The sequence below is a fragment of the Elephantulus edwardii genome, unplaced genomic scaffold (assembly GCF_000299155.1).
Source record: "Elephantulus edwardii isolate Elephantulus edwardi_28Jun2011 unplaced genomic scaffold, EleEdw1.0 scaffold00011, whole genome shotgun sequence".
NCBI lineage: Eukaryota > Metazoa > Chordata > Mammalia > Macroscelidea > Macroscelididae > Elephantulus > Elephantulus edwardii.
In genome coordinates, this window is record NW_006399761.1 from 3,489,579 (window position 1) to 3,515,938 (window position 26,360).

The following is a 26,360-nucleotide window of genomic DNA, read 5'->3' on the forward strand; positions in this document are numbered from 1 at the left end:
GGGAGTGGGCTAGGGTCTGTCAGTTATCTTGGCCCTCCTGCCATGTTGGCACCTTGGTCTCCGGCTCTGTGGAAATAGGGGGAAAGGTCTCCCCAAGCCTGAGGGAATGTTTAAAGTGGCCAGAAGAGGGCTCAGCGGATACAACAGGGTCAGAGGCTAGTGTTCTGACATGGCTGGGCCACTCCACACGACCGGTTCCAGGGTGAACTCTTTCTCAGCCACGAGCCCATCTCCCCGCAGGTCTCCTTTCTGCTGGCATCAGCGAAGCAGGGGCATGGGTGCTGACGAGAAATTTGCTCATGGCATTCCCTGCAGCTGGACTTGTGCTTAGGAGTACCACCCACTGCCCCCTGTCACCGTCATAAGGACTTGTTACCTTGCCCTCACAGGAGGAGGCTGGACAACAGTAGTCTCCTTCACTCATCTGAAAGGATGTTTGGAGTATAATCCGAAATAATCCAGGAGACAAAACAAATTTAGATAAGGCCCCAGACCCCAGGGATGGGGCTGGCTGGGGTGGCCAGCAGAGTTGGTGCTAGAGAGGCCTCAGGGGGTGGGACGATGGGAGTGGGGCCTGGTGGACAGTTTTGGTCCCAAGGTAAAGTGCGCAAAAACAAGAACCCAAGGAAAATAAGATCAGGGTGAGCTTAGAGTGAGTAGTTGGGAGGATTCTGGCGTGGCCGGCCCCAGCCCAGGTGCAGGTCAGCCAAGGTCATTGGCACATTCACATCATGGCGAGATTGGCTCAGAACAGCTGCCTGCTCCTATAGTGTCCCCCTTTCCCCATGCTCTGTCCTTCGGACTTGACGCCCTCCTCTTGGGAAGGTAGGTTGGCTGCTTCTACAGACAGTGGGAGTCCTACAGGATGACTTGTTGTTGGGGGATGCTGTGGCAGGTCCAGAGGCCAAGGCAGCAGGACCTGGGGGGATGCAGTGCCCACGAAGACCCCTCTTCCCAGACACCCAGCCTGCACCTGGACCCACCTCTCATCCTGCATTGCAAGGATTTACTGGACAGTCAGGTAAGGGACACCCATGGCTTCATAGTGAGGCCTAGTGCAGGGGACCTTCACCCAGGCCTCCCAGCCCGGGGATCATACTGTGCACCCCCACCTTACATGACTTTCTTCTGTGGAGAATCCCCTTCCCCCCGCCCCCCCCCCAGGAGGAGGGTGGCCCCACACTCATCCATGTCTGCTCCTTCCTCCCAAAATACAAAACATTTGTCAGAGGTTCCGGGGTGTGTGACCACGCAGAGGGGTGACGTCTCGGGGCTGTTGTTCACTGGCCCCACCCAGCCCAGGGTCCACACTGAAGCAATCTTGGAGGACCAACACCCGCTCTGAGCAGGCAAGATGAGATCGAGCTGGAAGAGCCCACAGAGAGCCCTCACTCCCGTCCTCAAGTTCCAGGCGGGAAGGAGGGGCCCAGAGAAGGAAGTAGACTTTCCAAGGCCACACAACCCATCGGTGTCTGTGCTGAGGTCTCTGCTCCTGGGAGATGTCACCTCTCTTTCACGGTGTTCCGGGCTTCACACTCTCAGGTACAAGACCATCCAGTTCAGAAAAAGGTCGGGAGGGGCAGGCAGCCTCTGGGGCCTCTTCCAACAGCAGCCAGCAGGGTCCAGCCTTGCATCCAGCTCTAGTGTGGGTGCAGCCTGCTGCCTCCACAGAGAAGCTTCCAGAAGGGGCCAGGGTGCAGGCACATGCGTTGCACAAATATCATTCCTTCCCAGGGCTCTGATTATCTCAGGAGCTCCTATCAGTTAGGAGTTGAGCCCAGTCTGCCCTGGGCTATGGGCTTCATGCAGAAAGATGGGGGCATGGACGGCAATGTCCCCACTCAGTCAGTTGTCTGCCGGGTCGCTCAGAGCATCCCCAAGGACCTTCATCCTGGCCAGCTCTTCTTCCCTCCCAACATTCAAGAGATTCTTACTCCCTCAGCCCGGAACGACCCAGCCCAGCACCCAGGCCTGCTCCTGCGCCTCCCACCTGTCCAGGATCACATCCAGGCAGCCACAACGAAGACTGGATTCCGATAAAAAAGAAAAAGAAACCAAAGTAAAAAAGAACCCTAATTCTATCCAGTGGGCACGCTACCCAACGTTCCGCTTTCCACGCGATTGTGCTCAGTGGGGTTTGAAGACCCCCCCATAAGGCCCAGAAATGTACTTGATTAATTTTTCTAGGAGATGCATCAGAATTCCTCACCCCTATGTTAAAGTACGAATGATTTAGTCCCCTACTGCTGTGGGTCGTTGCGTGCCCTGCGGTGGCCCAGGGCTGGGGTGCCTGCACGCTCGTCCCAGCGGACGTGGCCCCTCGGGGCTCTTCCCTGGTCCCTCATCTGCCCAGCCCAGCCGATGCGCCATCCCCAGGCCAGCCAGCACTCAGAGGCCCTTGTTGTACACCACCGTCCGGCTGGTCGTGGCCCGGGCTATCTCTGGTTCCAGCTGAGATGTCTCAATCTGAGGAAAGAGGGGGCAGAGAGGAGAGGTGAGGAGGAAGGGAAGCTGCAGAGGAGGGTGGGAAAGGCCTGCACGGAGCTCCCCACTGGCCGAGGCCCTGTCTCCTGACCTACCCTCCCACTGTTCTCCTGCTCGCATGGGGTTCACAGAGCCCATTCCAGGCAGGCCACACTCCTTCCTCACATAACTGTCTACACAGACGGACATCTAACACCCTGGCCTTGAGGTCACTGAGCTCACTTCCACGGACCCTGCACTCACAGTACAGGCCACACTGCAGGGCCACACTCTGGACCCATAGTCCACTGCCCCTCCAACACCTGCTCATGCCTCCCCTTGTTTCTAAGCCACCTGGACTTCGGGCTTTGGACTCCCCTTCTGTCCTTTTCCACAGACTTTCCTTCACCCCATTCACCACATGGACCATCATGTCAACCTTGACTGGTGGAAGTCCCACCACCTTCTCAACACTCGAACTGGACAATGACTTCAGCTGGACCACACAGTGGCCAGAAACAATGCACTGGTTTGGTCAGTTCTCCCTCAGTCCCCACAGAGGCACCTGGAAGCCTGCTCTGCTCCTCTCAGCCTACCTGCTCTCTCAAACCCCCAGTGTGACCCAAGCCTATGAGCCTTCTTTCTACTTCAGGTGAAAAAGCAGAAGCCATCAGGAGGGATCCTCGGCTTCCACGATCAAACCCACACCTGTCCTCTTGTCCCCCCTGAGCAGTATTCCTCCTTTTGGGAAGTAGAAATCCCACCTGGGCTCCATTTCCCACCCATCCACTCCTGGCACTTGATTTTTGTCATCAGTCCGCCACACTTCTCCAGCCCTTGGACGGCTGCCCATTGGAGTGTCAGCTCCCACAAACCCCATTGGATCAAACCTTCTCTCAAACCATGTCATCTTCCAGCTACTTCCAGGTCTCTCTCTCCTCAACCACCAAGTTCCTGTAGAGGGTTGTCTACACTGGCAGTCTCTACCACATCACCTCCCTAACCCTAACTCCAGCCCTTTTCACCCACCTCACCATGGCTAGTGAGGGCTTTCTAATGCTCAAGTCTGACCATGCCTCTCCGCACTGTTCAATGGTCACTGGCTTCCACTGCTAACAGGCCTCAAGTCCAGACTCCTGTGTGCGTCCTCCAGCCCTCTCTCTGCTTCTCAACACCTCCGCATGTAATGAAGACACTGGCTGGACATGACTTCACTTGAGGTTTTCACATATGCTGGGCTATTCCGCACCTTTGAGTTTTGGCTTGAATTGTTGCTCCTCCATCAGAAGCCCCCTTCTGCTCTGTCTCCCTCCTTCCTGTCTCTGCTTGATCTTTCACATCCCAGCTTCAGACATCTTCCCTCACCCAGGCTGGGCTTGGCCAGGTCTCCCGTGGCCCCTCCACTCCCTGAACTGCTTATCTCATGTCATGCTGTTGAGGGCTGGCTGTCCACACAGGCTTCACCAAGGGCTGATCTCGTTTATCCCCGATTCCTCTAAGACTGGCACAGTGCTGACATGCAGAGGCACTGAGCGATGGATAAATGTATAGACTGGGAAGACACAGAAGGCACCACGAGCACACCCTGGAGCCCCATGGCAGCCCACATGAGGATCTTCACTTCCAGAGATCAGCCTTGGGATGCCTGAGCCTACATCCCATCTGACATGAGATCTGGGCAGTCAATGAAGGACCAGGGTTTTGTGACTCAGCCCAACTGAACTGGGTCCCAGGGCTCTGCAGTCTGTTAAGCATAGTACCCCGAAGGGCATCAGAAAGGGACAATGATGCACCCAGTAAGAACTGGGACTGGTGAGGGAGAGGGAGTCTGCAGAGAATGTAGAGATAAATTTACCAGAGTCCAGACAAAGATGCAACTCCTTTGGACAAGGGTAAGTGGGTAGAGGTAAGTGGGTAGAGTGAGGTTTCTGGGAGAGCCATCACCCACACTTCATGGTACCCCAACACCCAGGGCCTCTTGAAAGGTCAAAACACATCAGAGCAAGGTTTGGGAACCAGGCCTCTTCAGCACCCCCTTCTCAGGCCACCTTTCCCTCTCTACCCCCACTGGCCTCGCTGTCCCCTCCACCCTGCCGGCTCCCCTCGTCCCCATGCCGCTGCTGACACAATGCACAGCGCCCACGCTTAAAAATCTAAATGCTTTTGAAAATGTTTAACCTAGTTAGACAAATTAGCAAAAATTTGTGCAAAACAATTTAGGTATTTAAAATATTCAATGTTTTTAAAAAACTGGAAAACTGTTCTTAGCTTTCAGCTGCAAAAACCAACAAAATATAACATCCCAGCAATCTTACCATGAGGTGTAACATAACCCTTCGGGAAAGCTGTTAAACAGCTACTGAGGCATCCTGGGAAATAGCACTTCATTTATTCAAATGCACATATGCCAGGCTTTTGCACCATATGTCATTCCAAGCTATTTACAGTAATAATTAAATCTTAATCAACGTTTAACCTCTGTAAAATGTTTGAAGAATCCTAATCACCCTTCAGACTGCACTAATGAAGGAGAAATATATAAACATAAAAGGAAAATGATGCATAGATATCACGCTGGAAAGAACAGTAATTGCAAAATTGTATTTCTTTTAAATATAATCAGTAAATGATGTAAAGTAAGCCAAGGAGTATTTTAAGTTAAGACATCTTGGATGTCAGAGGTGTGAGCAGCTAATTTTGTTCTGCTACCCATAACAGATGTAGCATATTTTATTTTAGTGCCATTATTAGCAACTTCCCATGACGGCTTTCACCGAAGCACGGAGGCCGCACTGAATCAGGGGTTGCTCACCGCCGCAGCGCAGGACCATGGCCCCGGCCACAGGCCACCCTGCCCACTTCCTGGGGGGCTGACCCTCGTGGAGACCCAAAACTCCCTCCCGGGGAGACCACCACAGATCCAGCACTCCCAGGCTTCCCTGGGCTCTCCACCGAGCTGTGCACACCAGGTAGGAGGGAGGCGTGATAGAGATGAAGGCAGTGGACAGGCCCCTGGGGGAGGCTGTGCATGGGCCCTGGACCAGGAGCCTGGGGACAGAGATAGCGTCCAGGCTTCCTCTTTGCTTCCGTTCACTGTCCCTCAGGCTAGCAGAGGCTGTCAGGGTCACACTCCAGGCTGGGCACACACAGGGACAAGCCCGGCCCTTGCCCCTGAGAGGTTCAAGGCTGGTCTGAAGGGGAGTCAGATAACGAAGGCAGATGGACTCCAGAGAGTCAAAGACCCATTTTGGAAATGAGGGCAGGAGAGGGCTACAACTCGCTGAAGGCTTCCCAGCGGAGGTGAGCCAGGAAGGAACACAGGGCTTGCTGGAAGCAGGTGAAAGGGGTAGCACGTCCAGCTTGAGGTGGACCGTGGCGGGCATATTGGAAACGTGGCAGGAAATGGGGATGGAGCTCCAGGCCGGGCCCAGACGACTCACGGGTGTTAACACTCTGAGAGTAACAGGGGCCACGGCAGGATCATGAGCAGGAGTGAGCCACCAGCCAGGTGCAGTTTGACGAGGGTCTCTCTGGTGAGTTATGGGTGTGGGCAGCGGTGTGGGCAAGGTCCACGAGAGACCCTGGGCCTGCAGTGAGGAGGCGTGTTGGGCAGCCTTCCTGTGGATGAGCTCCAGAGGCGCTGATGACCAATCCTCTGCGGGGGTGAGCGGGAGGTGTGGAGGATGCCCGCGCCGGGGTGACTCCTAGCTCGGGAGTGGGGTGGCAGCTGCTGTCATCCTCATAGCCAGAGGGGACAGTGGTGGGAGGAGGGCCACATGCTCAGGTTTGGGGTGTGGAGCCTGGGTCCTGGGAGACCTCAGAGTGGGCAGCCCAGGGGGCAGATGGGCACTGGGTTCTGAGCTCTGGGCAGGAACAAGAGCCCAGTGCGTGCATGCAGCCAGAGCCTCCAAGTGGAGGAGGTTGCCCAAGATAGCAGATGGAGGGAGCGGGTGCCAAGGCCGGGGAACACGCATCTGAGGGGCGGGCGGAGGGAAGGAGCCCGGATGGCGGCCTGGGGACCAGGCTAAGGCGTGGAAGCAGGGCTGGGGGCGGCGTGCACCACCACACATGCTGGGCACCATCATGTACACTGGGCATTACTGTGCATGCCGGCCATCAGGGCACACGCCGGCCTCCACCACGCATGCTGGCCACCACTGTATATGCCAAGCATCACTGTGCGTGCTGGCCACTTCACCAATCCAACGTGCACGCTGGGCATCACTGTGTACGGTGGCCACCACCGTACACACCGGCCACTACCGAGCACACCAGCCACCACCGTGCACACCGGCCACCACTGTATATGCCAAGCATCACTGTGCGTGCTTGCCACCATCTCACCAATGTACTGTGCATGCTGGACATCACTGTGTACACTGGCCACCACTGTGCATCTGGGCATCACCACACATGCTTGCTAGGACCATGCGTGCCCGGCATCATCGTGCACACTGGACATCACTGTGTATGCAGGACATCACCACACATGCTGACCGCCACCATGCATACGGGTCTCCATTGTGCATGCCGGCCACCACCGAGCACGCTGAGCATCACAGCACATGCTGACCACCAACGTGCATGCCAGGCATCACCACGTATGCTGACCACCACTGTGTATGCCGGACATCACTGTGCACACCAGCCACCACCGTGCATGCTGGGCACTGCTGTCACCAGGAAACTATGCTCTCTGGAATCCCTGCAGTGAGGAGGGAGAAGTAATGGGGCAACTGGATCTGGGCAACCTGCAAGAGTCCTTTCCTGACCCATCACTTAGTGCCAGCACCAGCTACAGTATCACTCTTCTGTCCTGAGCCAACTCCATGGCCATTCAGTAGCTCTCTGCTCTCTGGCCATGGCTGGTGTTTTTATGTCTCACTGGTGCCAAGCTCACTGCGGACCCCCCACACCCAGGCTCAACTAGGGGAAGTTGGGCAGGAACTAAATGCTTCAGGCTTGACCAGCCTTATTCTTTCTTCCCTTCCCACCAACAGTCAAGCCTCCCCTGTGTAGTTCACTTCTCCTGGGGTGTGAGGGGCTTTCTCCTCCAAAGGGAGCCATGACGTTTAGGGTGCTGAACCCAGTAATGCAGGTACTGGGATGAGCCTCTGGTCCCAGCAGTGAGCACAAGCTCTGCACTGTCCTCTTCTGGCCCCTGTGCTGCCCAGACGACTGGTGGGTAGGCAGAAGTCAATGCTAAGGTGCCATGTGGGCAGCAAGAAAAAGGATGTGGTGTCCACAGCAGCTCTTGGGAGGGGTCTAGAAGGAGGGTAAGAGGGGTCTGGACACAGTGAGGGGGTGATACAGAAAAGAGGGACCACCAACTCCGGATTCAGGTAAGGTTGGGGTCCTAGGGAAGTGTCGAAGGCAGGGCTTGGTTCTAAACACACACTAGCTCGGCGGAGACTCCTGAGGCGCCAGAAGGAGGAGGAGGAGGTGGCCTAGGTACCAGGAGGCCAGCTGGGGACAGACAGCCTGCCCACCTTCCTTGACAGTGCAGGCAAAGGTGGACTGCGCCCACCGTGGACAGGCAGCTGGCAGAGTTCTTAGGGAAAAGGGAGGAGATGGGATGGAGCTAAAGCCCAAGAGTATAAGGGCTGCAGAGACCACTGGGGACTCCAGGTTATCAATCAGTAAGTTAATGATGAGACCCCCACACAGCCCTGTAGGGCTCCCATCCCACACAGAGACTGGCTGTCAGGGGCCTGGGAGAAGCCCAGCAGGTGAAGGCCCCCTCCTGTCCTGCCCTCCAAGAGGAAGGAGTGAGCCCAGCCTGAAACAACATGCCCACCTGTGGGGAACTGTCATGTCCTGACCCCTCACCCTTACCAGGAAAACCCTCAAGTGCCCCCCACCCCCAATCCTACAGACCCTGCTCAGCCCCACAGCCTGCCCAGCCACCATCGCCCAGTCTTCCTCTGGCCTGGGAAGGGTTAACGCTGAGCTATTTACCTGTCCCATTTTGAGGAGGGGGCCAGAGAGAAGAATGCGTTGGGGCCACCCCTGCTCCCACACACCTGGGGCCAGTGGCCAGTGCGGATAGTTTACATATTTGAGTGTGGAGCTGAGGTGAGGAGACATAAACAGGAAACCGGATCCCCATCGGTGCCCCATTCTCAGGGGCTTCTATCTGCCCTAGAGAAGCCCCTCCCCGCTGTCTTTCTTCTGGGGACTTTTCCGCTTCCTGTTCAAAGGCACAGGGGCCAAGAGCAGGGTGTTCAGTGTGACCCTGTGATTGAGCTTAGCTGCCTCTCCCTCCAGGCCTCAGAGGGTCCGTCAGAGGAGGCGACATTGACACAGGATCTGTAGTCCGGCCGGCCCTGTGTCTAAGGCTTCTGCCAGGCCGGAGACCACCCTATCCACACGGCAGACTGTCCCACCAACCTGGGCAGAGTCTGGTCCTTCTCACATACACGAGCAGGCCCCATCTTCAGAGAAGGGACATTATCCTGAGTGTCCTTGTATGGTAGGCTGAAACTCGAGCCTGGGTCCCTGGGCCCGTACCTGTGGGTTCTCCTGGCCTTCCCGGACAGACTGCTGGACGTGCAAGGCCTTCTAGGACTCTGCTATGTCCCTCACCCACTGGGGACTCTGTTTCCAGCACATGGTGCATTTGGGTCTGAGACCTGAGTCCAGGGGCTATCCAAATTCTTCAGGGCTGCTTCCTCCAGCTTGCCTGCCCTGAGCTCCTCAGCCATTCCTCCCACCTGCAGAGCAGCTGCACTTGTCTGCATCCAGCTACATCCTCCCTCCATCCGAGTCTCAGCCTTCCTCGAGCCGGATGTAAGCACAACGCTTATCCTCCTCCCCAACTGCCAGGCACTCAAAGCATCTTGGTATCCCCGCGCCGTGGCCTCCACTCCAGTGGCCTAGTGGTAGGGGGTTGTGTTGCCAGTCCAAAGGCAGGTGGTGTGAGTCCACCAGCCACACAATGGGAGAAGGATGGGCTGTCTCCTCCGGTGCCATTTACTGTCACTGAAAAGGTCAGCTATGAGCCCGTTCCAACTCCTCACAGCACACAGCAACAACAGCAACAATAAAAGCTGACTCTAACGGAACCGAAAGTCCCCACGTGCTTCTGTGCTGCCCACCATGAAATGCTCAGGCCCTCCCCACATCGCCCCAACCCCATAGGGTTCCTACGTGCCCTCTGCTAGACCCACCTCAGAACCACTGCTTGCCCTGTCTTCTCAGTCATGAGGCCTCAGTTACCCATACAGGTAATGGAATGATTTTCCACCTCCTGGTGCTGGGGTTAAGGTGTAAAGAAGAATGCAGGTGTATTCTAAACATGGTGCACTTTGTCCTCCCAACAGGAGCTCTGCACAACCCAATCGCCTCCCTCTGTCTCCCGAATTTGGCTAGAAGGTATTCTAGAAGGTTCTAGAAAGGAAACCTAGGGAGGGCCAGGCTGGGAGCTGCCCTTCCGAGGTCTGTTAGGGGGCATGTGCGAGTGTGGGCCGTATGCACACGCAGGTTTAGGGTGGGGTGTGGGAACAGGCAACATGACAGGTGGTGTTGGCGTTCCTGGGCTCTGGGCGGCTCTGCCATTCCCATCCGTCCCTCCTGGGGGGTCCTGTAGGCAAACTCCAAGAAAGCAGCGGGCGGGGAGGCGGCAGATTTCTGACAGCAAAAATAGCCCACTTTGGAGTTGAGTAGGGACTGACTAAACCAGTCTACGAGAAAACCCCCAATACACATCTCCAAGGAGAGGAAGGGAGGGATCCAAGGCGGAAGGAGATGGCTTTCAGACGGTCTTTCCCGCTCCAGGGGACACTCAGCCCTGCTGCGGACACAGGAGGGACACAATGGGCCCCTCGACTCCACTTCCTGCTTCACATCAGCCCTGGGAGTGTGGGAGAAGCAAAGTCAAGTGGAGCCCAGAATGAGCCAAGCTCGGCTTTGGCAGCTGACAGGTAAGAGGAGCTCTCAGCCTAAGGGATCCCCTGCGAGCTGAGGGAGGAGACGGGGCTGCTGTCTCACTGGGGAGAAAGGCTAACCACCACGACCTCTGTGTGCTTGGGGAACATCATGGTGGGATCATCATGGAAGACTTCCTGGAGAAGGCGTCCTTTCTAGAACAGCTTAGATGGGATCCTGAGCTCATACTCGTTCTCATCCTTGGCTGGTAATTCAATTGCTTCCTCAGAAAAAGGAAGATAAGCAGAGGGTGACATTTGCCTAATGTGTCACAATGGCCCAGCAAAGCTGGTTGACTTTCTTCAAGGCTGGTAAGCAGGAAGAGAGATCTGGCAGCAATCCCCCCACCTGTCAGTGGGGATACCCAAATTCTTGCCCCACAGGAGGAAGTTGTGTCTCTTTGTTTCCTAACTCAGAAAGCTGGAAGGGGCAGGAAGTCACAGAAGTTGAAAGTAGAAGGGGGAGGCTGGGGTGAGGGGGGCCCAGCCCAGAGAGGGCAGACAATGAAGCTCTTAGCAGGAAACCCTGAGGGGGTCTGATGATACCTTTCCTTTCAGTCAAGGTGTCCCACCAAAGCCAGAGGGGCCAAAGGAGTGAACAGCTTACTGAGGTGGCAGGGGAGGTCAAAGGGCAGGGGCCAACAAGCCAACAAGCCAGAAAACAGGCCAAACAGGAAACAACCCACCCAGCCAGGGAGCCCGCCTCCACGCCCCCCTACAGCCTTGTAGCAGCTGGTGTGGCACAGGGGTGGACGCAAACATCACTCGGTGGGTCTCTGGTCCCACAGCGGCAGGGGGAGTGCACCCCTCTGCCCGCTGACCCACCCCTGAGGTGCACAGCCCCCGAGGTACAGGGAGGACCTCGACACCATCACAAACCACACTGAGGCCAGTCTGCAGAGAGGCACCTACACCTTTCAGTCAGCATCGCCTTCTGGCCACACAGCCCGCATCCACATCTCGATTCTAGAACATTCTCGAGCACTCTGCCTTCCCAAATGAGCAAGGTCAGAAGGAAATTTAGCTACAAACTTTTACCTTGTTGTTGCTGGGTGCCGTCGAGCTGACAATGACTCACAGTGACCCTATGAAAAACGGATCTGCACTTTGCCCTCTCCTGTGCCCTCAGCTCCAACACGTGTGAGTACACTGTTACGGCCACTGGGCCAGTCCACCCTGTCGAGGGTCCTCCTCTCTCTCTGACCCTCCACCTTCCCTAGCGTGGTGTCTTTTGCCAAAGACTGGACCCTCCTGACACGATACCCAAAGTATGCCCGATGATGATTCACCTTCTTTACTCTGTCTTACAGCTAGGGAAATCGAGTCTTTGAGGGTTAGCCCTAAACCCTACAGAGAGTTGGGGCTGAGAAATGCCAGCCAGAGGGCACAGGGACAGCAGGGGGATGGAGGGTGGGCGGTGCACTCAGGACAGCTCCCAGACCCAACATCACCCAGGAAGAGGACAGAAACCACTGGGGCCCCCACTCCCCCCCTGACAAACGCTACCTTCTCCTATGGGCACATTTCAGCCTCACCAAATCAGCTAATTATTGACAGTTGGTGAAGAGGAGATTTCACTTTTTCCTCCTGTTAAACTGCTCCTAATTAGTACCCTGTCACCAGGCTGGCTCGCCCGCCGCCGCCCGCTCCGCAGTAATCCCTCCGCACAGTGCCTCATTAACCTTTTGCTCCTCTCCTGCCGCCTGCCAACAAGATGAAGACAAAACCAGATTGTCTAACAATGGCTCCGGCTTGTATGTGCAGCCTCGTTCCCCAGCCCCCGAGCTCCTGGGGGAATAGTGGGGGGGACGAGAGGGGACCAGGGTGGGGAGGGGGGAGAGCCCAGGAGGAATCAGGAAACGAGAAAGAGGCACAAAGGAAAATGGGGACAGACTCAGAGGCGGGGAAGTGGGGAGGGGGCGCTTGGCCAAGGTACTGCTTCTTGCTCCAGGGAGACTCAAGGTTCACTGAACAGGGCTGGAGTGCTCCCAGGTAGGGAAAGCCGGCTGGTGGAGGTGAAAGGACAGTCACAATCACCAGGTTTTGTCTCATGTGGCAGCCAAGTCAAGAATGGACATCTCTGAGGAATATGGGGTGCACCTGTGTGTGTGTGTGTGTGTGTGTGTGTGAGAGAGAGAGAGAGAGAGAGAGAGAGAGAAGAGTACACACAAGAGACAGATTTAGTGGACGTGGTGGTGTCCTGGGAGCGTCCAGTGGTGAGAATCAGGAGCTGACTGACAGACATAGTGGACGTGTCCTGGGAGCATCCAGTGAGAACTAGGAACTGCCTCCCACTTTCCACAGCTGGCAGGGCTGGAAAGGACTGCAAATCGGACCCCAATGTGCCACAGGGAGGCATCCCTACCACCCCCTCCTGCACCTGACATTTCTTGTTTATTGAGTCTACTGTTTTGTCTTTCCCACCAGAATACAGGAGGGCGCTCTGGTGGCTTAGAGGTAAAGAATTGCGTTGCCAACACAAAGGTGTGCAGTTCAAATCTAGCAGCTTCTCTGCAGGATAAAGACGAGCAATCTCCTCCCGTGTGATCGCCTGCCTCTGAAAACCTGCTGGAGGGTTTCCACTCAGTAGCACATGGTTACCCCAGTTACGTGATGTAAAGGGAAGTACCTCTGCTCTGTCGATAGGGGGGGAACTAGAGTCAGGTGCTGGGGGACTGAGGTAGGCCTGTCTGTGCTGGACACCAGAGTGGAGTAAGCCTGGGGCCACTGAGAGAAAAGGAGCGTCTGGGGGCACTCAGGTGGGTGGAAACCAGGGAAGAAGGCACAGCACCTACAGGAGACCTGAGCCCCCAGGGGCACAGGGCCCCCAAGCCCAGCTGCAGCCTCCCGGCTCGGCCACGCTCCGGTTTTATGCCCAAGTCCCTGGAAGGTTCCCCGGGCCCACTTGGTAGTCCCCCATCCTCAAGCTCCAGGTTAGCAAACAAAGCCAGAGACGCTTATCCAGACTCTTTGGAAAGGACAGGAAGGGGTGGAGAGGCCTCTTGGAATGCCCCTTCTGGTCAATCCGCTGAGCTTCTGGAGCACAGGAGGGGGCTTGGGGACCTCCATCTGTGTAACGAGGTGTGACGGGTAAAAAGGCAGCTCTGTCCTCACCACCTTCGGACCGTGAGCAAGGTACATGATACTCCTGGGTTCCTGTTCCCTCATCTGTGAAAAGGGAATGACGCTGGCATCGACCTCCCAGGGTTGCCATGTTGCAGGTCCCACTGTCCACCACAGCCAACCAGTCCCTCTGTCCATGAACTCCCGGCTCCTGTGAGGCACACCTTCCTGCCTCATCTATGTTCATTTCCTCACCATCACTGGTACCCCTCCAGGCCCCCAACTCCCGTCTCAGAGCATTTGCTTCCTGGATCACCTTATCTGGCTCCATTACCAGCTGCCCAATCTCACTGAGGCCTTCTTGTCCCTTCTGGAGAAGGCTCGTCTTCTGGGAAAGGCCTCCCTCCCTGGTTTCCGTGGTGCCACTCCAATAGAGCCTCCCCTCCTGACTGCTTGTTTTTTCTCCTGACGTCTGTCCTTCCTCTCCTCCTCCCACAGCGGCATACCCTCTTCCTGAGAACGTCTCTCATCCACACAGCCAAGCAAATTCCTTCCCCTGAGCTCTGCACACACGTCTGCTTATGTAACAGCCCTCGATACGCAGATACTACCTACGGTTCTAAGAGGACTGAAGGCCAGTTGTCCCAGAGTTGACACCGCCTCACGGTGACCTCAGGTGAGTCAGGGAAGAATCACTCCAAGGAGTTCGCCGTGCTTCTGGAAGAAGGTGGCGAGGAGGACTTTCTCCCAAGGCTCCTCTGGGTGGATCTGAACCTCAAAACTTGTGGTTTACAGGTGAGCATGTTATCCATTTACACTACTTAGGGGACCCAAAAGGCACTGGGAGGATTTGATACAACAGGCACTTGGGTTCCCAGTGTGGCACCAGCTGTGTTATTGTCAGATGTCCTTGAGCTCGTAACAAGGCACAGGGATCCCACGCACAGTGAAACCCTGCCCGGTTCGGTGCCATCCTTGGAAACGCTGCCAGGCTTAAGCCCGTAGCTACAGTTACTGGTAAGTCTTTAAACTGAGGGTCGTCTTCTCTGCTTTTTAAAACACAACGCCCTTCTCTGGAGACGGTCCCTCCTCATGCACAAAGTGTATAAACTAAGCCTCATCACCTTCTCTGGTAAGGAGCACCCTGGCTGCTCTTCCTCCCAGCCAGATTTGTTGGTTCTCTTGCAGTCCCTGGGACCTTCAGTCCACTTCACCAGTACCACAATTCACAAGCACCAGTGCTCCTTTATTCTTCCTTATTTATTGTCCAATATCCACATGCTTATGACTCAACCAAAATACCACGGCTTGGCTTAGGAGGACAGAAGCTCTCACACCGACACCCTTGCTCCTTAGCACTTCAACACGGTCCTTTGTAGATCTGCCCAATGCAACATCTTGTGGCTTCTGGACTGGTTAGTACCATGCCTGTTGGTCATGGATCGAAGTAAAATGAAATTGCTGACAACTTCAATCTTCTCTCCACTTACCATGATGTTGGCTATAGGTCCCGTGGGGAGGATTTTTGTTTTCTTGATGCTGAAGTGTAATCTAGATTGAAGGCTGTAGGCTTTGATCTTCAGTAAGTTGAAGTCTTCAGTAAGTTAAGTCCTCTTCATTTGCAGCAAGTAAGTTTGCGTCATCTACAATATGACAGGTTACAGATGTCCTCCAATCCTTATGTCACATCCGTATCTAGCTTCTTGAATTATTTGTTCAACACATACAGATTGCATAGATTTGGAAAAAGGATACCAGTCCTGATTTTGAACCATGAAGTGTTCCTTTGTTCTGTGAAGACCACTGATTCTTGGTCTAGGTATATAGGTTTAACATTAGCACAATTAAGTGTCCTGCAATTCCCATTTGACTCCATGTTATACATAATTTGTTGTGATCCACATAGTCAATAACACATAAGCAAACATCTTCCTGGTACTCTCTGTTCACAACCAAGATTCACCTGGTATTAGCGACAATATCTTCACTCCAACAGCCTCTTCTGAAACCACCTTGAATTCCTGGCAGTTTCCTGTTGATATATTGCTCCAGCCATTTCTTAGTAATCACCAGTAAGATTTTACTGGCATGTGATACTGTTCAATAATTTCTGCTTACTATTTTTGGAATGGGCACAAAGATGGATCTCTTCTTGATTGGCTCAGTAGCGGTCTTCCAAATTATTAGGCATCTGGCATAGTAGATGCTTAATAAATGACAACTATTTATTATTATTATTTACAATTTGACTTTCAGTTCCATTTTAATAGGGAAAAGCGCTAATTTGTAAAGAGCAGATAAAACGTTCTCCTAGGAATCAAAGTAGGAAGGACTCTCTCCTGAACCTCTGGGGTTCCTGGCCTGGAAACCCCACACCAATCACTGTGTGTCAACTGCTCTAGGACCTTGTTCCAGAGCTATCTCCAAGTCCCCTAATTAATTAATTAGTGTTCCAGTGAATACTCCTGTTGACAGTCTTGGTGGCTTTTGGCAAGGTTGGTCAGCCTGAGCAAGTCCAGGCTTATTGTGACAAATCCCACTGGCTTCTGGGATATGAGACTTGATCCCTACCCGGCAGAGGAAGCACCTCGTTAGAGAGAGTTAATTGGGAGGATAAATGGGGGGGATGAGGTACGCTCAGCCCCCAGGCTGATGGCCTTGGTGCCACAGGTCATAGACAGGCCTCAAAGCACCCTGACTGCCCAGCTTCCTGTCAGAGTTGAAGCCGAGGAGGGACCTCTGAAAATCTTGTCTTTATCCTCCTGTCTGTCCAAACTGACAAAGGCTTACTCTCTGCCACACTAGAGAAGACATCTGGGCTGTAATGAGAGGGATTTTTTTTTTAGTCACCCCAAAGAATGCACTTCTACACCTATTCAGGATGGCCTGGGGGAAAAGAGGCACCTGGCCTGTCCGGGGTTTGCTCACCTCAAATAATTTCTGTAGCAGCGCTGGAGACGGCTGTCTCTCCACTAGTGGTCCCAAAGGAGCACCCATGTAACACCCACAGTTCCATTATGAAGGGCTGCTGCATCTCTCTGCTGCCGCCAGGTAGGCAAGTTGAATGAACGGGAAGAGAAGACTGACCTCAGGGAGACCAGAAGCCTCATTTTCTAAGAGTCCTGGACTGGACGAGATGTGGCTATCAAGGGCTTCCTTAGAGATAGCACCCAGGGTCTGTGACCTTGCTGGGCCTGTAGCTGCCCTGTGCCCCCACCTTACCACCTGAGCCTGCAGGACAGGTCATCTGGATGGTTTTGAAAATCCTTGCATCTGGGATGGTCCTGAGATGGTCCTGGGATGGTCTTCCACTCTGTGATGAGGGGTGGGTCCTCGCTCCTATGCAGGCAGGTAGCTGAGCGTTACCTGCAGCATCTGGACACAGTGATGCCCACGTGCACACTGGTGGTGATTCTGGTGACTCACCCTGACCACACAGAGATGCAATGGCTTCAAAGTGCAGACATCATCCTTTGGTGATGGGGGGACGGGACCACCAAGAACTCAACCATCTTCAGAACGGAGCCCTCGCCTGTGTGACGTTTCCAGGCCACACGAGCTAGCTGCTGTTCAGCTCTCTTGAGGGGAGGGGGGCCCATCTTCATGACAAGGCTGGACCTTGTGGACATGAGGGTGCCGGGGACACATCACGTCCTAGGCTTCCTGTCCTTGTGTGCCTTGGTCCTCAATGCAGGCTCCGACCTCCGTCACAGTCTCCTCTTTGAACTCTGAGTTGGGTAGTGAGAGTCCTCCAATTCTGGATCCTATCCTTGGAGGACCACTGAGTCACATTTCCCACTCTGAGCCCTTGGCTCCCCAGGCCAGGCCTGCTTCTGCTTCTCTTGGAGTCCACAGGTGGTGAAAAGGGTTAAGGTGCTCAGCTGTTAACTGGAAGGTAAGAGATTCAAGTCTGCCCTGAGGTGCCTCAGAAGAAAGCTCTGAGAATCTTTTTTTTTTCAAGTGTGTGTGTGTGTGTGTGTGTGTACTGTCAAATCAGATCCAACTGGCAAGGAGACTGTCCCTCCTTTTCCAGCAGAGCATCTGATGCACTCCAACCGCGCACCTCTGGGACTGCAGTGCAGCTCCCTACCACTAGGCCACCAGAGCTCCCTAGCTCTGAGAATCTTAGAAAAGTCCATCTTCTGAGAATCCTACAGAACACGGTCTGCTCCTACACACACGGAGCACCAAGAGCTGATGGATAAGATTGAAGATGCTCTTGAAGACCCACCTGAGGCAGACTGGGACCGGAAATTAGAAATTCAAAATCCCTTCCCCATTCCTGGTCTTCTGAGCTCAGCTATTCCAAACGTAGCACTCATTCCTTGGGGCTGCCTCTCTGTCAACATTGCTGTCCCCCTCAGCTTGCCCCCCTGGCCTCCATCCTAATCCAATCTAGAGCCCACACTCCTCTTGTTGCTTGCTGTCCTCTGGATGCCGCCCCTCACAGAGGAGACCCCAGCCTGTGTAACCTATCACCTCTTCCCCAGAGCTGACCCTGACCAGCCCCTCTCCCTAGATCAGTGTCCTCTCAGCCACCCCCTCAAGGACCCCTTGCATCATTGACCCAGCTCTCCTGTCTTGTCTCCTTCTCCCCCAGCAATGTCTCACTCCTCCTCCTCTGTGGTCCTCAGAGCCCTGGACCCACCTGCCTCCTCCCAGCTTCCCCTCTGCTCAGTGAGAGCATAGACAACAACCAGAGTCGCTCTGCACCTTTCCCACACCCACCCTGTGGCTTCCCCCAACCCCATGCTGTGAAAGGGGGTGAGGGCTGTCCCACCATCAAGGTCAATCCTGTCACCTGCGTCTGGTCCCTGTCCTCTTGACATCTGTCACCCTCCCAGCATCAGTACCCTCTCCCAGCACCTCCCCTTCTGCATTTATACAGGTCCAGTATTTCCCCTTGAAAAAGGGAGAGGATTTCTCTTGGCCCCACAGCTTGGCCCAGGTGCTGGCCTGTTTCCATTCTCCTCTGCTGTCAGGCATCCACACTGGATTGCTGGGCTCCTGGTCCCATTTCCTCATCTGTCACCTGCCCTGGGCCATTCCCTGGGGATGGGGCTAGCTTCATGGTATCCGTGGACATTTTTCGGGTCTCACAAAGCTTGACCTCACTGGAATGGCCGGCCTGATGGACTGTCCTAGCTGGTGATCCTGGCTACTCTTTCTTGACCCTGTCCATATCCCCCTCTGTCCAGGCTCCCCTAGTGATCACCCCTGCCTCCACTGTGTCCTTCCAGTCCATGCCTCTCTCCTAGGCTCCTGACGCAGGGCCAGCTTGCCAGAGGACACCTCCAAAGGCACCACTGCACGTGCACTCCCCTGAGACCTGTCCTCTCCCAGGGGCTCCACCTTGCTGGGAAGACCTGCATCTGCCTGGCTGTTCAAATCAAGAAGCCAGTGCTCTCCTGCCTGCTCTGTCCCTCCTCAGTTCAGTTCTCCACCAAATCCCAATGAAGCTCCTTCCTAACTCTCCAGCGAGCCCACTTTTCTCAATGCCCACTGCCAACAGCCTGGTCCAACTGCCACCATCCCTCACTGGATGCCCGCCACAGCTTCCGGATGGTTTCCTCTCTGCAGAGCTCCAGCCCAGCCCCCTTCATGCAGCGATGGGGCTACACAAAACCAGGAATACATGCTTCTGCTTCCCACAGCCCTGATGAGGATCTTCCTCCTCTGCTTTGGCCTGAAAGGTTCTGGAACCACCTCTCGGCCTGGCCCTCCCCTCCCTGTCCACATCCTCCCTTCTTGTTGGTCTGGTATACTTGAGTCAGTCATTGGAACATGCCTCATGGCAAACACGTCGGCTCTGCTGATCCTTGACCTACGCTTCTCCACCAAACCCCTCTTCACCTGGCTGGCTCCACCTTGCTTTCCAGATCTCAGACTGAGTTTACAGAGCTTCCCACACAACCGCTCAAAGGGAGAAAGACAGTCCCTCATCATTCTCCTCCTGTGTGATTTCCAGCCTCAGAAAACCCCCTAGAGGGTCAGCTAGGAGCTGGTTCTGACTTGATGGCAATGAGAAAGAGAAAAAGAAAGGGGAAGAGAGACCGATTAGAGGAAAGGAGAGAAGGGGGGAAGGAGGGGGGAAGAGAGAGACAGGGATTGGAGAGAGATTATAGAGGGAGAGAGATAGAAAGAGTGTCATCTCTCACAGCCCAATGAATCTCTTCCCTCCTAACAGTGCTCCTATTTCACTTGCTTGTCCTCCCCTGGTTTATCATATTCACTGCTAGACCTTCAGCTCTGATAGATCAGAGAGCCTGGGCCTGCCCCACTCAAGCTGTAAGTCCACGGTCAGGCATAGCGCTAGTTGGCCAGCATTGAATAACTACCTGTGAGTTAACAGATTACCGTAGGTGGTGGGTGGGTGGTGGTCGTTGTTAGGTACCACTGAACAGCAGTCTACAACCCACAGTGACTACAGACCTGAACCCTGCCCTCTCCTGTGCCAACCTCATGATCTCTGCCGTAAACAAGCCCATCGCTGCAGTCGCTGTGCTAATCCATCTCACTGAGGGTCTTCCTCTCTCTCTCTGACCCTCCACTCCTCCTGCATGATGACTTTTTTCCAAGGAATGACCCTCCTTGACAATGTGCCTGAAGTCAGTGAGATGCTGTCTCACCATCCTTGCCTCTGAGGAGCACCCTGGTTGCCCTTCCTCTAAGACTGATTTGTTTGTGCTCTTGCTGGTACAGTTACAATGCTCAGCGGCCAGGGGAAGGCTGGCGGCTTGATTCTACCCAGATGCCTTGAGTGGACAGGCCTGCTGACCAACTTCTGAAAAGTCAGGCATGGAAAACCTCTGGGCCCATGGTTCTGCTACCAGTCGGAGTCCATACAATAGCAACTGGTAACTGCTAATAATTTCTGGATGCCAGACCCATCCCAATCTGTACCTCCCTGTCCTGCCCCAGGAGATGGCCCCCTCACTGACCTCTGACATCTGCGGGAAGAGGCTGATGGCCAGTGGCAGGGCCAGGCCGAAGGCCGCCAGGCACACGAGGCTTTGCACAGGGAGGAGCAGCCGGGGCCGAGCCTGCAGGAGAGCCGTTCTGTGGGAGGAGAGAGGATGGGGCCTGGTGAGCTCTGGGGCAGGCTGGCCACTCAGAGCCCCAGGGCCAAGGCAGTGTGGTTCTCAGGCTAGTGCCAGCCTGGAGCTATACGGCTGTGGTGGGGTTTTGTATTTGAGAATCTTCTTTGGCTGGTCCTCCTTTCCCCTAGACCTGCCTCAAAGGACTCTGCTGGGTATACTCTTACCCCCTTCAAATCACAAATGAGCACTTGAGGGGTGTCCACCATTCTCCCTTGCTGTGCCAGGAGTGTCACACGTGGGGGAGGTGACAGGTAAGGTGGTCGCCCTGCTCCCAGGGAGATATACAGGAGAGTCAGGCTGTACTCCAAGGCAGTATGTAATTAAATAGCAAACAAATCAGAATAGATGTTAAGTCCCAGGGAAGGAGATGACAAGTGCACACACATACACACACACACACACACGGAAGATGACCCTCTCCTGTGTGTGGGACGACAGTGTCTCTTTGGCCACCTTGTCAATCTCAATCCAAGAGCCACTCAAAGCCAGGAGACACGTCTGTCGTCTGGACTCCTGACTCTGCTGTGTTGTCCCCTGTGCTGTCCTGGCTCCTGCTTTCAGGAACCTCTGCTTCTCTTCTGCCCAGCAGGCTTACAGCATCAGTGGTCGTACGCTTGGGCAGGAGCAGAGACATTAGGTCCCCCAGCTCTGTGACGGAACGGATGGAGTGGGGCCACATGAGGTCGTTCAGGCATCCTCGCCACACTGCTCATCCCCACTTGACGCCTTGAACATGCAGCAGGCTCTGTGAAGGGAACCACCACACAGTCCACATGTGGAAGCCCAAGAGGGCGCGGATGAACACTCTTCTTCAGAGGACAGGTAGGCACTAAATCTGACCAGGGGTGACTGCGTTCATCTCTATGTGGCTGGTTCCAGGGTGGGGTGTGCCCACAGGGAGTTGAGGGGTCCTCTTGCACAGTCTTCCCCCCCACCCCCACCCCAACACAAGACTCTCAAGCACACGAGGTCCAGAGCAGACAGCAAAAATGGGTGCATTCTCTCTCAAGCTTCTGTAGGTGTCAGGACGGACTGGAAAGGTGGTTAAAATGCCCACGGGCCTTTTGTTTTCCTGGGGTTCCAACTTGGGTGGTAGTGAGGTTAGGAATCTGTTTTAAACAGGGCTCCATCATCCCAAGATAGGGGGCTTGAGAACCACTCTTTGGAGAAACTTAGTCCTTGAATGGTCCTGTTAAGGAATCCATAGAGATCCTTGTAAATGCTCTGCAAGTGGAATGGTTAGCTCAGGCCTTGCACACACTGTTAGGAGACACTGAGCGACCTCTACGGCACAGATGTCCTGTGCATGCAGAATGAGGCTCAGTCCACAACCTCCCAGTCTCCATTGTGCTTCCCACATCCCAAAGCCGCTGCTGTTGGGTCCCTTCGAGACTCCAGGTAACCCTACGGGGCAAAGAACCGCTGCGCGGGGCTTGTTACTGCAGACAGGTGCCATCACGGCGACTTTCGGATCAGAACCCCGTCCTGCTCCATCCTCCCCGTGTCCACACGCTCGCGCTCACTGTTACTGGCACTAGACAATCAGTCCACCTTGTTGGGGGTCCCCCTCTCTGCCTCTCAGCCTCCACCTCTCCCAGGTTTCCAAGGCTACAAAGCTTTGCAGAAGCAGACTTGTCTTTCTTCTCTGGAGCAGCTGGAAGCACCCACATTTCAGCTCATCACAGAATACTTTAAAAGCCGTGCCCCTAGAGCTCCCTTGACGGTACTCCTACGCCTTCTGTCAAGTCTGAACGGGCCCGTGGCTGACCCTCAGTGGGTTTTCAGAGGTCGTTAATCGCATGTGGTGCAGCCGGTGGATTCGAACCGTGTGCCTTCGAGACTGTATCACCGCTTTTACCACCAGAGCTCCCCGAGCTTCCTCAGTGCTCTGGTACTGTGCTATTATTACTGTGGTTATTGTCACGTCTGTGGGGTCAGGCTGGATGATCTACCCCATGGCCCTGATCCCAAGTTCTGACTGGCTGCTGAATAAGCTTGAGACTGGCAAGCGAATTCCAGAGGCTCAGGAGCGGCTCAAGCCCACCCGATCGCGCCCTTGGCCTCGCAGCCTCTGTTCTCTATTACCTCCATTCCAGCTCGGCACAAGGAGCCCCAGAGCGGAAGCCGAGCTGGGTCCCCAGAGCATTTGGAGTCTGATCAGCTTCTTAATCTGTGAGGAGGTCCGTGGGACGTGAGGATGCCCCAAAGTCTCAGTCCCTGAAGGGGATTCAGGGCAGGAAAGGTGGGGATAGGTGAGTGAAAGAGTGTGAAGTCCCAGGAAGCATGGCTCTGAGGGTCACTGAAGGTGGGTGACAGAGAGAAAGTCTAAAGGTTCCTTCCTGTCAGGTGAGCCCCTCCAGGTGGGGCGCTGTGACATTCAGGTGGGGGAGGCTGGGAAGGAGGCAGGCAGGGGTCCTGGCCAGGGGAGCCCAGCCCCAGCACAGAGCAGGCAGGAGTGAGCACAGCAGGCCGGGGGAGGGGGGCGATGGCAGGGTGGGATTGGAAAGGCAGCTGGGAGAGTTGAAATCTGCAGATGGAGGGATGTGAGAATGCCTGGGAGAAAGGAAAGACCCGGATCCAGGAACAAGGGTGGATGGGGGAGCAGCCCCGGGAACTCATCTCCCAGGGCGTGTCCCCCTGGCTGAGCCCGTGCGGCCCCCGCAGGGTCCAGGGTCAGCCCTGCTAGGTGAGCCAAGGCCAGCAGCTCAGGTACCAGTTCTAAGCTGGAGGGATTACTGAGGCGGGATGACTGATGCTGAGTCTTCTCTCCCAGGCTAGGGTCCAAAGCCTGCTTCCCTCTCTGCTCCAGGATGAGAGTGTGTGTGTGTGTGTGTGTGTGTGTGTGTGTGTGACTGCAGCTGTGGGGGAGGGTGTGGGTGAAAGCAAAGGCCTGTTACATCTGTGTGTGCGCGCGTGTGCATATCTGAGTATGTGTGCACGTGTGTATGCATGCATGTGAGTGTGTGTGCATGTGCATGCACAGGTGTAATCATGTGTACACGTGTGTTTGCATGTGTGTTTGTGCATGCGTGTGTGCCTGTGTGGCCCCCCTTCACACGGGGACCAGTGCTCTGGGCTGGGTGGAGGTCCCCCTACACCTGACTTGAGACTATGACATTCAGAGTCTGGGCCCAGAGACCATGTGAGCATGCTAAAGCGCCCACCTCTCACACACCCTGCCTTCCTCCCAGGGACCCCTTGCAGGGAGGACAAACTGAGGGCGCCCCAGCTCCTGGCTTGCCACACAACAGCTGGTCTCCCCTCATCCATGCATCCCCTCAACACCAGGATGTGGAGTTTTCGTTTGCACTCCATTAATTTGCAAGTAGGCTGCTTTGTAAGCGTTCTTTTGTCTCTTCTCCTGGCTGTCCTGACTCCCTCACTCAACCTGGCTCCCTAGGAGGGGGCTGAATCCCCAGAAGCATCCTGGGCAAGGGACACTCATCACACCCTGATCTGGATGGGCTGGGAGTACAGAAGGCAAAGGTGTAAAGGCCTGCTTTGGGGTAGCGTCCTGAGCCACTCCAGCCTCTGCTAATGCAGGACCATCAGCAGATCATACAGTCTCTCTCTGCCTCATTCGTAAAGTAGGGAGTTACCTTATAGCATTGCTGTGAGGGCGAAATAAGCTCATTTATTCATTCAACAAACATCGGAGCATTGGAGTAGATCCTTTCCTGAGCATTTACGCTGGACACCGTGCCTACTAGTCAAAACCAGGAATTTGCTGGTCTCCATGGAGATTCTAGTAGGACAGACAGACAATAAGCCATGAGAAAAATGAATTCATGCACCAATAAGTGCCAGGAAGAAAACCAAGGCAGAGTGAGGGGAGAGGCAGTGGCGTGGTGGTGGTAGTCTAAGTGGTGGTAGGGAGGTAGGAGGGGACACGGAGCAGAAACCTGTCCGAGAGCCCGGGGATGCAGCAAGAGCTGAATAAGGGTTAGTTGTTACTGTAATTGCTGCTGCGTTGTTTAGTTCTGCCGAGTCGACCACGACTCACAGCAACTCTATATACAACAGCTCAGAATGAACATTGTCTTCACAAACCTCACCATCCCTGATACACGAGCCTATTGCTCCAGCTACTGTCAATCCACCTCGTCGAGGGTCTTCCTCTCTTTCTCTGACCACCTTTCCCAGCAGGCTATCTTCTTCCAAGGACTGGCCCCTCTTGACAACATGCCCAAAGGATGTGAGACGGCACTTTATCATCCTGACCTCTGACGGCACCCGGCTGCACACTGGGATAAGAAGGATCACACACGAGGTCAGGAGGAAAGGCCTGGTCATCTACATCCAATAATGAGCCGGTGAAAAGTCGAGGGACCCACACAGTTAGCACTGCACCTGGCCCTGGGGTGCTGCAGGACCGGACAGCATGTGCACAGGGCTGTCAGGAGCACAGGGTCAAATTGATAGATGCAGCAACTGCAAACAGGCACCGGGGTCGGGAGGCACCCCTCAACCAGAGCTGGAGTACCCTCACTCTGTTCTTACCTGAACCTATCCCAACAGACTCCCTGGTCTCCGGGAGGGAGGTGCACTCACCCCTCCGCTATGACCAGCACAGGCCAGTGGGCCCCACTCCAGGTTCTTCTTCATCTTGCTCCCTCCACCTCGTTGTTCCCAGACCAGCCCACAGGCTTCCCTCCTTCCAGCAGCCTTAAGTCTTCAGATACAACCTCACATGCATGAAGTAATAAAAGCACTCCGATAGCATCATTACGATGATGTTCCCTTATTTCTTTAGTCACAACAAATGTGTGTTCTTCAGCCTTTCCTGTGAAACATGCAGGCGCTCTGGTGGCCTAGTGGGTAAGGAGTTGTGCTAACAACCCAAAGGCAGGTGGTTCAAATCCACCCACTGCTCTGAGGGAGAAAGATAGGCAAGCTCCTCCCTTGTGATTTACAGCTTCTGAAAACCCAATGAAGGGTCAGCTATGGGCCATTCCAACATGATAGTACACAGCAGCAACAACGTGAGACAGACGGGGTAGGGGGTTACTCTTATCTTTAGCTTACATTTGGGGAAACTGAGGCTCAGTAAGGTGGTGGCTTATCTCATGAGGGTGTTTGAAAAGGTGGCCCTGGCCCAAACTCTAGTCCTTACAGATGGACCTGTGCTATTCACTAAAGCAGTGTGTAGATTAGTGCACACGCATACACACACATGCACACGCATGCATGCACAAACACCCCCAGCTCGGCAGGCCAGGGCTGTCATGTCCCTTGTCCATCCCTCAGGTTATGGAAACATGGACGGTGTCCTACACACACACACAATGTCCAGGAGCCCTGTCTGGGATAGCCTGAAGTGGGGCTGAAAGGTCTTCCCCTCTGAAGGGCCTCGGGGAGGTCAGGGTCTCCCCTCCCTTCACCTCCTCTCCCGCTCCACCTCCCCAGCTCCCTCTGGGCTCAGCTATCCCCACTCACTTCTCCAGCATGGACATGACGATAGGGGGTAGCACCAGGATGGGCATGGGGAGGACCACACGGGTCAGCGCTGTCTCCAGCAGGGCCTGAGAAGTGAGCAGAGGGTGCAATCAGCACAGTTACCCCAGAGACCCACCGTGTGGACATTACTGCTAAGTATGTGTGGATGGAACTGCCCATGAAGCCACGTTCCAAAGTACACCACTCATCAGACACAGGAGAGAGCGGGCCGATCCCTGCCTCAGGGAGGGGACAGGGCAGCAGAGAGGCCAAGGAGGGGGGATAGGGACAGCAGAGAGGCCGAGGGAGAGGACAGGACAGCAGAGAGGCCGAGGAGGGGGGACAGGGCAGCAGAGAGGCCAAGGAGGGGGGA

The 26,360-nt window shown here is 54.9% G+C and overlaps 1 protein-coding gene across 1 annotated transcript in view; it reads right to left on the reverse strand.

Annotated features, from left to right (window-relative positions):
• Positions 1-2,388: 2,388 nt before the first annotated feature.
• The window catches only part of SFXN5 (sideroflexin 5), a 159,142-nt gene continuing 135,170 nt past the window's right edge, over positions 2,389-26,360 (reverse strand). The window contains exons 12-14 of the mRNA XM_006880886.1: positions 25,988-26,073; positions 20,393-20,510; positions 2,389-2,466 (exon numbers count right to left, since the gene is read on the reverse strand). Coding sequence (XP_006880948.1) covers positions 2,389-2,466; positions 20,393-20,510; positions 25,988-26,073 — 282 coding nt within the window. The remainder of the gene's footprint in view (positions 2,467-20,392; positions 20,511-25,987; positions 26,074-26,360) is intronic.